Raw genomic sequence first — 13265 nt, forward strand, 5'->3', positions numbered from 1 at the left:
TCCGGTGCTGCAGTGAAGGCCTCCAGACATCACACTGCAGTGCCTGTGAGATATAAGTGTTCCATTCCCAGGGTTCTGCTTCCGGTGCTGCAGTGAAGGCCTCCAGACATCACACTGCAGTGCCTGTGATACAAGTGTTCCATTCCCAGGGTTCTGCTTCCGGTGCTGCAGTGAAGGCGCCCAGACATCACACTGCAGTGCCTGTGATACAAGTGTTCCATTCCCAGGGTTCTGCTTCCGGTGCTGCAGTGAAGGCCTCCAGACATCACACTGCAGTGCCTGTGATATAAGTGTTCCATTCCCAGGGTTCTGCTTCCGGTGCTGCAGTGCACGCCTCCACCCATCACACTGAAGTGCCTGTGAGATATAAGTGTTCCATTCCCAGGGTTCTGCTTCCGGTGCTGCAGTGAAGGCCTCCAGACATCACACTGCAGTGCCTGTGAGATATAAGTGTTCCATTCCCAGGGTTCTGCTTCCGGTGCTGCAGTGAAGGCGCCCAGACATCACACTGCAGTGCCTGTGAGATACAAGTGTCCCATTCCCAGGGTTCTGCTTCCGGTGCTGCAGTGAAGGCCTCCAGACATCACACTGCAGTGCCTGTGAGATATAAGTGTTCCATTCCCAGGGTTCTGCTTCCGGTGCTGCAGGCCTCCAGACATCACACTGCAGTGCCTGTGAGATACAAGTGTTCCATTCCCAGGGTTCTGCTTCCGGTGCTGCAGTGCACGCCTCCACCCATCACACTGAAGTGCCTGTGAGATACAAGTGTTCCATTCCCAGGGTTCTGCTTCCGGTGCTGCAGTGAGGGCCTCCAGACATCACACTGCAGTGCCTGTGAGATATAAGTGTTCCATTCCCAGGGTTCTGCTTCCGGTGCTGCAGTGCACGCCTCCAGACATCACACTGAAGTGCCTGTGAGATATAAGTGTTCCATTCCCAGGGTTCTGCTTTCGGTGCTGCAGTGAAGGCGCCCAGACATCACACTGCAGTGCCTGTGAGATACAAGTGTCCCATTCCCAGGGTTCTGCTTCCGGTGCTGCAGTGAAGGCCTCCAGACATCACACGGCAGTGCCTGTGAGATATAAGTGTTCCATTCCCAGGGTTCTGCTTCCGGTGCTGCAGTGAAGGCCTCCAGACATCACACTGCAGTGCCTGTGAGATATGTGTTCCATTCCCAGGGTTCTGCTTCCGGTGCTGCAGTGAAGGCCTCCAGACATCACACTGCAGTGCCTGTGAGATATAAGTGTTTAATTCCCAGGGTTCTGCTTCCGGTGCTGCAGTGCACGCCTCCACCCATCACACTGCAGTGCCTGTGAGATATAAGTGTTCCATTCCCAGGGTTCTGCTTCCGGTGCTGCAGTGAAGGCGCCCAGACATCACACTGCAGTGCCTGTGAGATACAAGTGTCCCATTCCCAGGGTTCTGCTTCCGGTGCTGCAGTGAAGGCCTCCAGACATCACACTGCAGTGCCTGTGAGATATAAGTGTTCCATTCCCAGGGTTCTGCTTCCGGTGCTGCAGTGAAGGCCTCCAGACATCACACTGCAGTGCCTGTGATACAAGTGTTCCATTCCCAGGGTTCTGCTTCCGGTGCTGCAGTGAAGGCGCCCAGACATCACACTGCAGTGCCTGTGATACAAGTGTTCCATTCCCAGGGTTCTGCTTCCGGTGCTGCAGTGAAGGCCTCCAGACATCACACTGCAGTGCCTGTGATATAAGTGTTCCATTCCCAGGGTTCTGCTTCCGGTGCTGCAGTGCACGCCTCCACCCATCACACTGAAGTGCCTGTGAGATATAAGTGTTCCATTCCCAGGGTTCTGCTTCCGGTGCTGCAGTGAAGGCGCCCAGACATCACACTGCAGTGCCTGTGAGATACAAGTGTCCCATTCCCAGGGTTCTGCTTCCGGTGCTGCAGTGAAGGCCTCCAGACATCACACTGCAGTGCCTGTGAGATATAAGTGTTCCATTCCCAGGGTTCTGCTTCCGGTGCTGCAGTGAAGGCCTCCACCCATCACACTGAAGTGCCTGTGAGATATAAGTGTTCCATTCCCAGGGTTCTGCTTCCGGTGCTGCAGTGAAGGCGCCCAGACATCACACTGCAGTGCCTGTGAGATACAAGTGTCCCATTCCCAGGGTTCTGCTTCCGGTGCTGCAGTGAAGGCCTCCACCCATCACACTGCAGTGCCTGTGAGATACAAGTGTCCCATTCCCAGGGTTCTGCTTCCGGTGCTGCAGTGAAGCCTCCAGACATCACACGGCAGTGCCTGTGAGATCATGGGTGATCTCTAAGTCACAACCACCTCTGTCTCGGACCCGTTTCTCTGGTTCAGTCATGTTTAGTAATGTCCCTACTCCTTTCATGGAGTGTAGATTTGAAAAGAGTGTCGGTCGAGACTCGTAGGGACACTAAATATAAAAGTTCTCAAACTGTGATTATTTAGTCCAGGCCACGGAAAGAATGAGTCTCTCCTCTGGGGGGGCTGTAGTTCGAACCCTCCGCCCTCCTGGTAGATGCCCCAACAGACTCTAGCGCTTGTGGTTGTTCGAGGCGCTGATGACGTGCTCTGCTGCGGCTCGTGCACTTCTCTATTCCTTCGGAGGTGTCCTCCTGTGACCTGCAGGCCTCGGACTGTCCCCATCTCTCTGGTGCGGCTATTTGTGCAGTCACCTCCCCTCAAGGACGACTATAGCTGAGCGATTCCTTTATCTCTTAATCTTCCACATCTTTACTTCAAATGAAGAATTCATATATTTGGGGAACCACCATAGGTTTTGAATAGAGAAAATATACATCTAGGTACTAACCTGATCATTTTCAGAAAACAAACTCCCTTCAAATATTTGTTTCACAAACGCTTAGCTTAGTTCCCCTATTTTTTCACTGTAGCATTTTCTATCGTCGTGCTGTGATGTACCTTCTAGGCGCTATCGAGTTCACCAGCTCAGAGTGACGTATCTCTTTATTACGACCCTAGCAGGCAGTGATTGTTCACCTTTACTTCTCACGGTCTGTGAAAGATTATCCCAGCACTTTCGTGGTATGACATCACTTTGGTGCCACTAGACACGTGGTTAAAATGTGGGGTGCGAGTCAGTGACTTCCTATTAGTCTCTGCATTTCACCCACTTATCCTTTTGCTGTTGTCTTCATAACGGGCTTGTGAGCCAGCAATGACACCCAAACCACAAGCTGAAGTTCACACTAAGAGCAGACACTCGCATGACGTAAACTACGTGGCTTCGGGAGAGCGCATCTTTACCATTAATGTTCAAATTCATTCCCTGAACTAGGCTTAGCTGCTGTGGATGGGAGTGGGGCACATTTTTCTGGATTAGAGTGGGGCAGACTGTTTTGAATTAGAGTGGGGCAGACTGTTTTGAATTAGAGTGGGGCAGACTGTTTTGAATTAGAGTGGGGCAAACTGTTTTGAATTAGAGTGGGGCAAACTGTTTTGAATTAGAGTGGGGCAAACTGTTTTGAATTAGAGTGGGGCAAACTGTTTTGAATTAGAGTGGGGCAAACTGTTTTGAATTAGAGTGGGGCAAACTGTTTTGAATTAGAGTGGGGCAAACTGTTTTGAATTAGAGTGGGGCAGATTATTTTAGATGGGAGTGGGGCAGATTGTTGTGGATGGGAGTGGGGAAGATTTTTTTGGATTAGAGGGGACAGATTATTGTGAATGGGAGCTGGGCAGATTATTGTGGATGGGAGCTGGGCAGATTATTGTGGATGGGAGCTGGGCAGATTATTGTCGATCACTGTACAGGAGTGGGGCTGATTTTTCTGGATTGAAGTGGAGCACATTGAAGTGGGTTGAATTGGAAAGAGTGGTTTGCACTGGAGTGGGAAGGATTGGATTGGAGTGGATTGGGGTTTACTGCGCCATTATGTGTTAAAGCATAATTAAAAAAATTACACATAAGAAAGAAACAATAATGCTTTACAATATTTAGAACAAGATAAGTTATCGTTTAAGAACAGCGCCCACAAGCAAAAACAAAATATTAGTGCAAACTGAGAAAAGGAGACTTGGCAAAATAAAGCAAAACATTAACTATATAAAACACAGCTTTGCAATTATGATTGTCCTGCTGAGCACGTTTTTGCCAGTGACACGCCTTCTGTTTGCAGGGCACTAGAAGTTAAAAAGAACGAAATAGTACCTCAATCAGATGTGGAATAATATAGCCTTATAGCCCACTGTAGAGGGCTATACCGGCTATTAAAGGCCTGCTACAGCGTTAAAGGTCCAAGCCGAAGGGAAGGGCCTTTAACAAGGGAGTGAGTCTTTAATGGCAGGATAGCCCAGGTATGGCAGGCTATAAGAACATTCTTCCCCTAGAGGACAGAATGTTCTAATAAATAAAACACAGGCCTCACGTAACCTGAGGGGATTGAAATCCACCCCCGCTCAGTGAGTCCTTTGTTCACAGCAACAACTGTGAAGGACAACATTGGAATGTTAGAGCTCAGGGCCTTTACCAGCCATTAGAAGCCCGGAGCACTCCATTGTTTTCAATGGAGCTCCCAACATTCCAATGTTCTAATATTAATAAAGCCATCCTAGCACATCTCACCACTATTCCTCCCTTTAACTTATGCCTGCTCAGGACCATAAACTTTAAACAATAGATCTCAGAATGGACAACCCATTCAGTAACCAGTTAGGTAGACTAAGAACTTAGGAAATATCATAAAGGAGCTGCTCAAACCTGCCAGCTTAAGGAAAACGGTAAACTGTACGCCTATCTCGCACTTCTTCTTCCATCACACTGCTTAGAGCAGAGTCCCATAACTGCACCTCGGTGGTCATCACGCAGGGCATGGAAACGCTTCCCACAAAGGATCAAAACAAAGACTACACAATTCCAACCACACATCCTACATGGTGTAGCAGGTCACCTCTGTATGCAAGCACATCATAGCCCCACAAAGGGGTAAAAAGTGCTATATAATTATTGAAATGCAATACAAGTTTGTATATGTGATCAGTGAAATAATGACCAAGGCTTCAATGAGGCAAGATAAACCTGCAGTAAAAGTAATCCGCCACTAGGTGGTGCTAACTTACAAGAAAATGCATGACTTTTTATCTGGGTTGATAGGGGGTGGTCAATTGACAATATGATGTATTGTCTTGAGCACCATAATTCCTTGAGCTGCTCTTGGGTGTAAAAACTACAAAGCCACACTTTTTTTGTTTGCCCTATGCATAATAAGTGTTAGAAATGGGGTCTCTAATTGCCAGTAGTTTGTACCGTGTCCAAGTAGGGACCCTCACTCTAGTCAGGGCAAGGGAGCCACACAGCTAAGATAACCCCTGCTCACCCCCTTGGTAGCTTGGCACAAGCAGTCAGGCTCATCCCAAAGGTAATGTGCAAAATATTCACACACACACAGACAGTGAAAACACCACAAACGTACTCCACACCAGTTTAGAAAATTAGCCAATATTTATCTGAAGAAAACAAGACCAAAATCGACAAAACTCCAACATACACACGTAAGGATATCAATTTTTTAAAGGTTTAAAAGTCCTAATCCATATGAGTCAATGGTTATATCCTTTTAACACATAGTACCTGGGATGTGTAAAAAAACAAAAATGATGTGGGCTGCAAAGGAGGAGATGCGCCAATTCTTTACTGCGCAGTGCGATGTGTTGATTCTTTCCTCACAGATGAGGCGATGCGTCAATTCCTTACTGCGGTGCGGGGTTGATGAGCAAATGACACCCAGGGACAATGAGTGGAAAACCCAGACGTACTGTGTTGATGAATCAAGCTGAAACAGGCGCTGTGTTGATTCTGCTGCAAGACCGATGCAGGGTCGAATTTTCAGCCATGGGGCAGGCACTGCGTCAATTTTTCTGCTGTGGCGCGCCGATACGTGGATGTTCTTCTTGAGGTCACCAGCTTACACTTCCAAGGGCCCAGGGGCTGGAGTCGGTACCATCTGGCCAGTCGGGACTCCCAGCAGAAGAGCCCAGGCACTGGTAGATGACGTCTTTGATGTCCCCGAGACTTCTTAACAGGAGACAAGCTGAGTTCAAGGCCTTAGAGAACCTTGTTAAGCAGGATATAGAAAGCAAAGTCCAGTCCTTCCACTCCTAGGACAGAAGCAGAAGGCCAGCACAGCAAAGCGACAGACAGAGTGGCAGTCCTGCGTACAGCATCCAGCACTTCTTCCTGGCAGGATGTCCTCAGTCCAGAAGGATTCTAACTATGTGGGGTCAGAGGTCCAGTATTTATACCTATTTCTGTCTTTGAAGTAGGCAGACTTCAAAGAGAAGTTTTTGTAGTACAGAAGTCCCTGCCCTTCACTGCCCTGGCTCCAGACACACTCCAGTGGGTTGGAGACAGCTTTGTGTAAGGACAGGCCCTATCCAGGTACAAGTGTCAGCTCCTCCCATCACTCTAGCTCAAGAAGACCTGGATAAGGTGGGCACACCTCAGCTCCCTTTGTGTGACTGTCTAGAGTGAAGTCACAAACAGCCCAACTGTCAGCCTGACCCAGACATGTATTCCACAGACAGGCAGAGGCACAAAAAGGCAAAGCAAGAAAATGCCCACTTTCCAAAAGTGGCATTTTCAAACTTACAATTTAAAAACCAACTTCACTAAAAGACGCATTATTAAATTGTGAGTTCAGAGACTACAAACTCCATACTTCTATCTGCTCCCAATGGGAAATTACACTTAAAAGATATTTCAAAACAATCCCCATGTTACCCTCTGGGAGAGATAGTCCTTGCAATAGTGAACACCAAATATAGCAGTATTTCACTATCAGGACACGTAAAAAAACACCAGTACATCTCCTACCTTTTAAATGCACTGCTCCTTGCCCATGGGGCTTCATTGGGCCTACCTTAGGGGTGACTTATATGTAGTAAAAGAGAAAGTTTGGCCTGGCAAGTGGGTGCACTTGCCAGGTCAACATGGCAGTTTAAAACTGCACACACAAACACTGCAGTGGCATGTCTGAGACAGTTTTACAGGGCTACTCGTGTGTGGCACAATCAGTGATACAGGCCCACTAGTAGCATTTGATTTACAGGCCCTGGGCACCTCTAGTGCACTTTACTAGGGACGTACAATAAATCAAATATGCCAATGATGGATAAACCCATCACAAATACTATTTAGACAGGAAGCCCTTGTACTTCAGCACTGGTCAGCAGTGTAAAGTCCCTAGTGTCCAAAAGCCAGCAAAACAAACTTCCGCTTCAAGCCATCACTATACAAAGTGCATGTCATCAGGGATTCAACGCAGGCCCCTGCAGCCCTATCCCTTCAGGGGCACCCCAAACCCTTCAGGAGGTCCCATTCAGCCCAAGGTAAATTAATATCTGTGGGACATGGGAAACTCAGGGGCCACTCATCACATTCTGCAAGAAGGAGACATCATTTTGTGTTACCATTGCATGTCACTGTACATTGGGCTCGTCCTGGATACCAATTACATTTTAGAAAGCCTCTAAAATCCTGACAGCTGCAGAAGCAACACCTACAGACAGGAGTCCCAGGGCTCTTATAATGGTACAGACCCTGTAACGCAATTCGGGGCAGTAGCTATACCATCACAATAACCGGGTGTGTTAACAAGGCGGCGCAAAGCAAAATAAAATGTAGCCTTCTACTTTGCACCTTTGTTGCTCTCATTCACTCGCAGACTGCACTTCCGGTTATGTTCTGATGTCACTTCCTCTTTCAGGGGTGGAGGGCAGTTCACACGCTTGAGAGCAGCTCAAATAGGGAAGCAGCTCACAAAATGTTCAAATTAAATCACACTGGATCAGTTTACAGACTGGGAAATACCACAAGCAAAGTGAAAACCTTTTTTAATAACACTGTTAAAAAACCTCAAATTGCAGCTTTTTACATAGTTTCCTAATTACCTTAAGCTTCTCTGCTTAGCGAGTGAAGAGAAAGGCGCAGAAAATGGTGCAATTACATTTTGACCACTGAGCCCTTCAGAGCTGAAAGTAATAATCCAACTTTTATATAGTGCTGGACACTGGTGCCGTTTAGCCGGATTGTGTCAGGACACTTTTCTCACCATCACACAATTTTTGTCAAATTTGGAAGATGAAATTAAAAACCCAGGTCTCGTTTGCAACGTGAATAATTCAGCAGTTGGACCAGATTTTGTACCAAGATTGTATTGTATTGTAATAGTATTTATATAGCGCTTACTACCCCTGACGAGGCATCGAAGCGCTTTTCGGTGAGTAGCATGCTACTCTGGAACCCAACAGGAATTAGTGATTGATTAGTATCTGGAAATATGAGTACAGTTTTAGTATTATTATGAGTTAATTTGAGCCGCGGACATGAGAGTTTGTTATTTAGATTGACTGGAGTAATGGAGGGGTGGAGGAGGAAAGAAATCCAGAAGTGTTAATTGGGAGTATATCCCTCATTTACTCATCCCAAAGGCTTGGGATGAGTTAAGGGGGATGGAGGAGGGAAGAGTCTGTGGAAGGGTTAAGGAGATCATAGCAGCAGGGCGAGATAAATGAGGGAGAATTTAGTAGGGTTGTGTGGGAGGTCATGGTAGTAGAGTGAGGTTTGGTGAGTTAGATGTGGAAGTGGAGGGAATAGCTTAGGCAGAGTTATTTAGGGGATTAGAGTAGTAGAAGGGATTTGGGATGAGTCAGAGTGGGAATGGAGGATAGTTTGATAGAGACATGACATATGATGATGGGTAGATAAGTGTGATAAGATGAGAGCAGGGATTCATAGATATCTAGTATAACAACCCACCAAGGAGCCATGCAATGATCCACGAACATGCCAAGCACAGAAACATATATATATATATATATATATATACACATACATGAATACACACACATATATGTACATACACTACATTATTAGAACCACGGGTAAATATATAAGGTGTAAGTACCTAGGGTACCCACTACAAACCAGGCCAGCCTCCTACAACAGTACCTTCTGTTCGGTTCACAAAAGGCTACCAAGAACACAGTTTTAGACAGAGGTTTAGTGATCTTAGTTTAGAGTTTATGGGGTGCTTAAATGTCAACTCCTGGCAAAAGATTTCAAAATTACAGCACATGGTTTGGGGTAGCAAATTTAGACATGCATACAGTTTACAGGACGGATGTGTAGAAGTGTGCAGATTATATTGGCAGTTCTCACATTTACAAGAGGCTCAGGAGACTGGAAAGCCTGATCAAATACCTCATACTAGATTATCAGTATTCCCCTTAGGATTTTTATGTGGCTACCCATTCAAATTGTCGGCTTCAGCTTCTGGTAAGACTTGTGTAGACCAGAGTGACTTTAATCAGTTTAGTGCCAACATTTGCCCTAGTCATTCATTCATATATATTGCAGTTTTCTAGCATGCAGACAAGACTTAAATTGGGGGGCGTGGGTCAAATAGCTTTACACAGGACGTAATTACAAGTGAGAACCAACAAATCAAAACGTTGGACTATTATTTTATGAGGCCATTTCCATGGCTCTATATAGACTTGTCACAGGTGAGTGCGATACAGAAGTAACTGATATTTTGATCCCCTTTAGAAGGTTTTGAAGAAATTCTTTTGGCACTCACTCAGGCAAGGGTTGTCAAAGTGTTCCTTTCATTTGGAAGGCTGTAGCTCAGTAAGGAGGATACAATATGTTCAGTTTACTCAAGGCTAACATATAGGCCCATAATGCACTGGGAGAAAGATTTAGTCACACTGGCTGGTGTGAAAATGTAAGAGGTGGAACGAGCCAGCCCATTTAAACTTCTATGAGCTGGTCAGATAACCTCCGTTACTGTTGGACACTTGTGTACAGTTATCACCATGAATTGGAGAAACTGGTAACACCTAAGCATCCATATATGTTAGGTGATGGGCTTCACATCAGTCTGCACCTTCTGCGGTACATCCGCCTTATTGTTCAGGCCAATGTTAAATTAGTGATTGATGATTCCAAGAAGCCAGCGTATCCCAAATGCTTTCAACTGCGCGCACATGTCCGGCAAAACGTCCTTTGTTAAGCGAGTGTATTGATGACAGATCATTAGGTAAGTCGGGTAAATCCTTTACTGAGCAGCCTCGTAGTACGCAGGTAAACATGTCCGTCCACAGGTACTTCCCAGCTCCACCTACCCCAACTCCCCAAAACGTTACCTTATGTACAAGGAACATGCTAAGCACCCACAATCCAAACTCTGCACGACACATCCACATTGTACCTCAACATTACAGACACCTAGCCAGGAATTAACACACACACACACACACACACACACACAATGCATTTTGGCCCCTTTTAGCGAATAGCTCGGCCAGTACCTTTGGAGGCTTGAAGGGGTACTCAGGCGTGAAGGTGATGTCGAGGAAGAACACGCCTCCTTCGTACACGGAGCCGGGGGGGCCGAGGATCGTCGACCGCCACTCGTAGATGTTGTCGCCTTTCGGACCCGCGCTGTGGAGGAAAATACACAACATTATTAAGAGGGTTTCATAACATTCACTGGCTCGCGTGATGGACGTCACTTCAAAATGCCGGCAGCAGCGACAATGAATCTAAGGTGTGTAAAGGTTCGACAAACTCCCAGGAAGGATTAACCCCAAATGTTCCCTGAGGAGTGTGGGTCGGCACCGGTTGTGAATCCGAAGTCGGCACCGGTTGTGAATCCGAAGCCAGCACAGCCCTTTCTTTCAACTTTCTAAGCGCTATACAGATAGTGCAGTGTTTGTTCGGCTGACGAGCACCACCAGACAAATAGTGCAGTATTTGCACACTTTGCACCTAGAAGAGGTTAGCATTAAAAACACTGCACGCAGTATCTGCCATACAAGTAGTGTGGCACAGTGTAGCTCTTAGAGGCAGCCTTTGTACAGGGTTGAGTTAGGTGCATGATGCAAGGTGCAGAGATTACTAAGCATTTTGGAATTCGGTTTACAGGTGTGGTGTTTACAGGATGTGTACCTGACTCAGGATTCAAAATGTGCAGTCGGTCACTGTGCCCAGCTCCACTGAGCATATGTTCCAGGTACTGAGTACCCTTTACAGACTCAGTATCTGGCTGAGGTAAGCAGGATTATAAGGATACATCAGTCACCAAGGATCTTAATAACGCTGCAGAGGAACGAGACCAAAGGCAGGGTTCCTTTATAAAGTTATGGAACTATGAGGTGACTTGCAATACCCTCATGATGTACACAGGGGGTACTTTACCCCATATAATACATGGTCGGACCACCTTCCCCACAAACCACTTAAAACCTTGGTGCTGGCTCTTGCATTATGAAACAGTAAGTCTGTTTGAAAACATGAAAAATAAAAATAAAACCTCCTGTGCAAAATTAAACACATCAAAAACCTGTTAGATGTTTGTTGCGATCAGATTAGAGAAACTGTTAAAATACAGGTCAGTTAAAAAAAAAGCTGCAGTAGCTCAAAAGGTTTAGAAAAATGCAGTAACATTCTAGCTTTTCTGATTCTATGAGTCCAAAAAATAAACATTCTCTCTGCTTGTCATTATAAGCTAAGAAAATAGAGCAACAAAAAAAATGTTCCATTTGCTGTGCTCAGTAATCTGGCATGACGTTCACCTCCGCTGCTGGCAGCAGGCATTCAGAAATTGGCTGTAACAACTTCAAATAGTCCACTTCTGATGTTTTTTCATTACAATCGGTGCTTCACAAGTCGTTATACAGAGATTACAGAATCCCATGTACTATACAAATATTACAGTATTTACAGTCTGCCTCTGAGCCAGGCTGCACTAAGCATGTGATACAAATAATAGTGTTTACTCTCTGTCCCTGAGCGAGGGCTTACTAAGCACCTGATACAAATAACACAATATTTACAGCCTGCCTCTGATCCAGGGTGTACTAAGCACATGCAGTGTTCACTGGCTGCCTGTGTCCACCTACACCAGACGCATGACAAGTACTGCACTATCTACAGGCTCGGTATAAATATTGTGCTATTTACAGGCTACTTGTGTCCACCTACACTAGACGCATGACAAGTACTGCACTATCCACAGGCTCAGTATAAATAATGTACTATTTACAGGCTACCCGTGTCCACCTGCACTAGGCGCATGACACAAGTACTGCACTACCTACAGGCTCGGTATAAATAATGTACTATTTACAGGCTACCTGTGTCCACCTACACTAGACGCATGACACAAGTACTGCACTATCTACAGGCTCGGTATAAATAATGCACGGTATGAATAATGTACTATTTACAGGCTGCATGTGTCCACCTACACCAGACGCATGACACAAGTACTGCCATCCCTACAGGCTCGGTATAAATAATGTATTATTTACAATCTACCTGTGTCCACCTGCACTAGGCGCATGGCACAAGTACTGCACTATCCACAGGTTTATTATAAATAATGTACTATTTACAGGCTACCTGTGTCCACCTGCACTAGACGCATGACGAGTACTGCACTATCTACAGGCTCAGTGTAAATAATGTACTATTTACAGTCTGTGTCCACCTACACTAGGCACAAGATACAAGTACTGCACTATCTACAGGCTCGGTATAAATAATGTACTATTTTCAGGCTACCTGTGTCCACCTGCACTAGATGCATGACACAAGTACTGCACTATCTACAGGCTCAGTGTAAATAATGCACGGTATAAATGTACTATTTACAGGCTACCTGTGTCCACCTACACTAGGCGCATAAGACAAGTACTGCACTATCTACAGGCTTGGTACCTGCAGGGGCACGCATGGTACAGATAACTGCATGGCAGAAACAATCACATGAAACAGTACAATATTTAAAGTGTGCCTCTCTGCCCAGTGAGACACAGCAATATTTACATTCTGTGCCCGCCCACCTTGTACACAGGTACCATTCCTGTTTACAAGGGATGGAAGGGTGCCCTCGAGGGCACAATAGTCATTCAGAGTACCCTAGTGTGGCCCTGACCAGCAGCTGGGGGATTGGTGGGGGGGGGGGGGGGGGGATCCAGGTGGAAGTCTAGGGGGAGGTTGTTGCAGAACTGATGGTCAGCAGTGAGAAGCCCCAACCTCAGCCGTTCCCACATTAGTTTCTGGTGACAGTTTGACGACAACATGACACAAATAGTCCTGTGCATGCAGCCTGTCTAGACCCAAACAGCACTAAAAACTTAGGGGCATATATAGGAGGGGGTTGCGCCTTGCTTGCACCATGCAATTACTGCAATGTTTTCTCCTCGTTTTTTCCTCTTTCTAAGTGTGCTGCATTCTGCAGCACCA

At 46.2% G+C, this 13265-nt stretch overlaps 1 protein-coding gene and 1 non-coding gene across 4 annotated transcripts in view; both read right to left on the reverse strand.

Moving 5' to 3' along the window:
• The window catches only part of UBE2E1 (ubiquitin conjugating enzyme E2 E1), a 311010-nt gene that overhangs the window by 17057 nt on the left and 280688 nt on the right, over positions 1–13265 (reverse strand). For all 3 annotated transcript variants that reach the window (XM_069212045.1, XM_069212047.1, XM_069212048.1), the window contains one exon: positions 10325–10457. In XM_069212045.1, the coding sequence (XP_069068146.1) occupies positions 10325–10457 (133 nt within the window). The remainder of the gene's footprint in view (positions 1–10324; positions 10458–13265) is intronic.
• On the reverse strand, positions 9735–9864 carry LOC138262519 (small Cajal body-specific RNA 24). Its single transcript, XR_011199246.1, has one exon. It is a non-coding gene; the product is annotated as a small Cajal body-specific RNA 24 (non-coding RNA).

The sequence above is a fragment of the Pleurodeles waltl genome, chromosome 10 (assembly GCF_031143425.1).
Source record: "Pleurodeles waltl isolate 20211129_DDA chromosome 10, aPleWal1.hap1.20221129, whole genome shotgun sequence".
Taxonomy (NCBI): Eukaryota; Metazoa; Chordata; class Amphibia; order Caudata; family Salamandridae; genus Pleurodeles; species Pleurodeles waltl.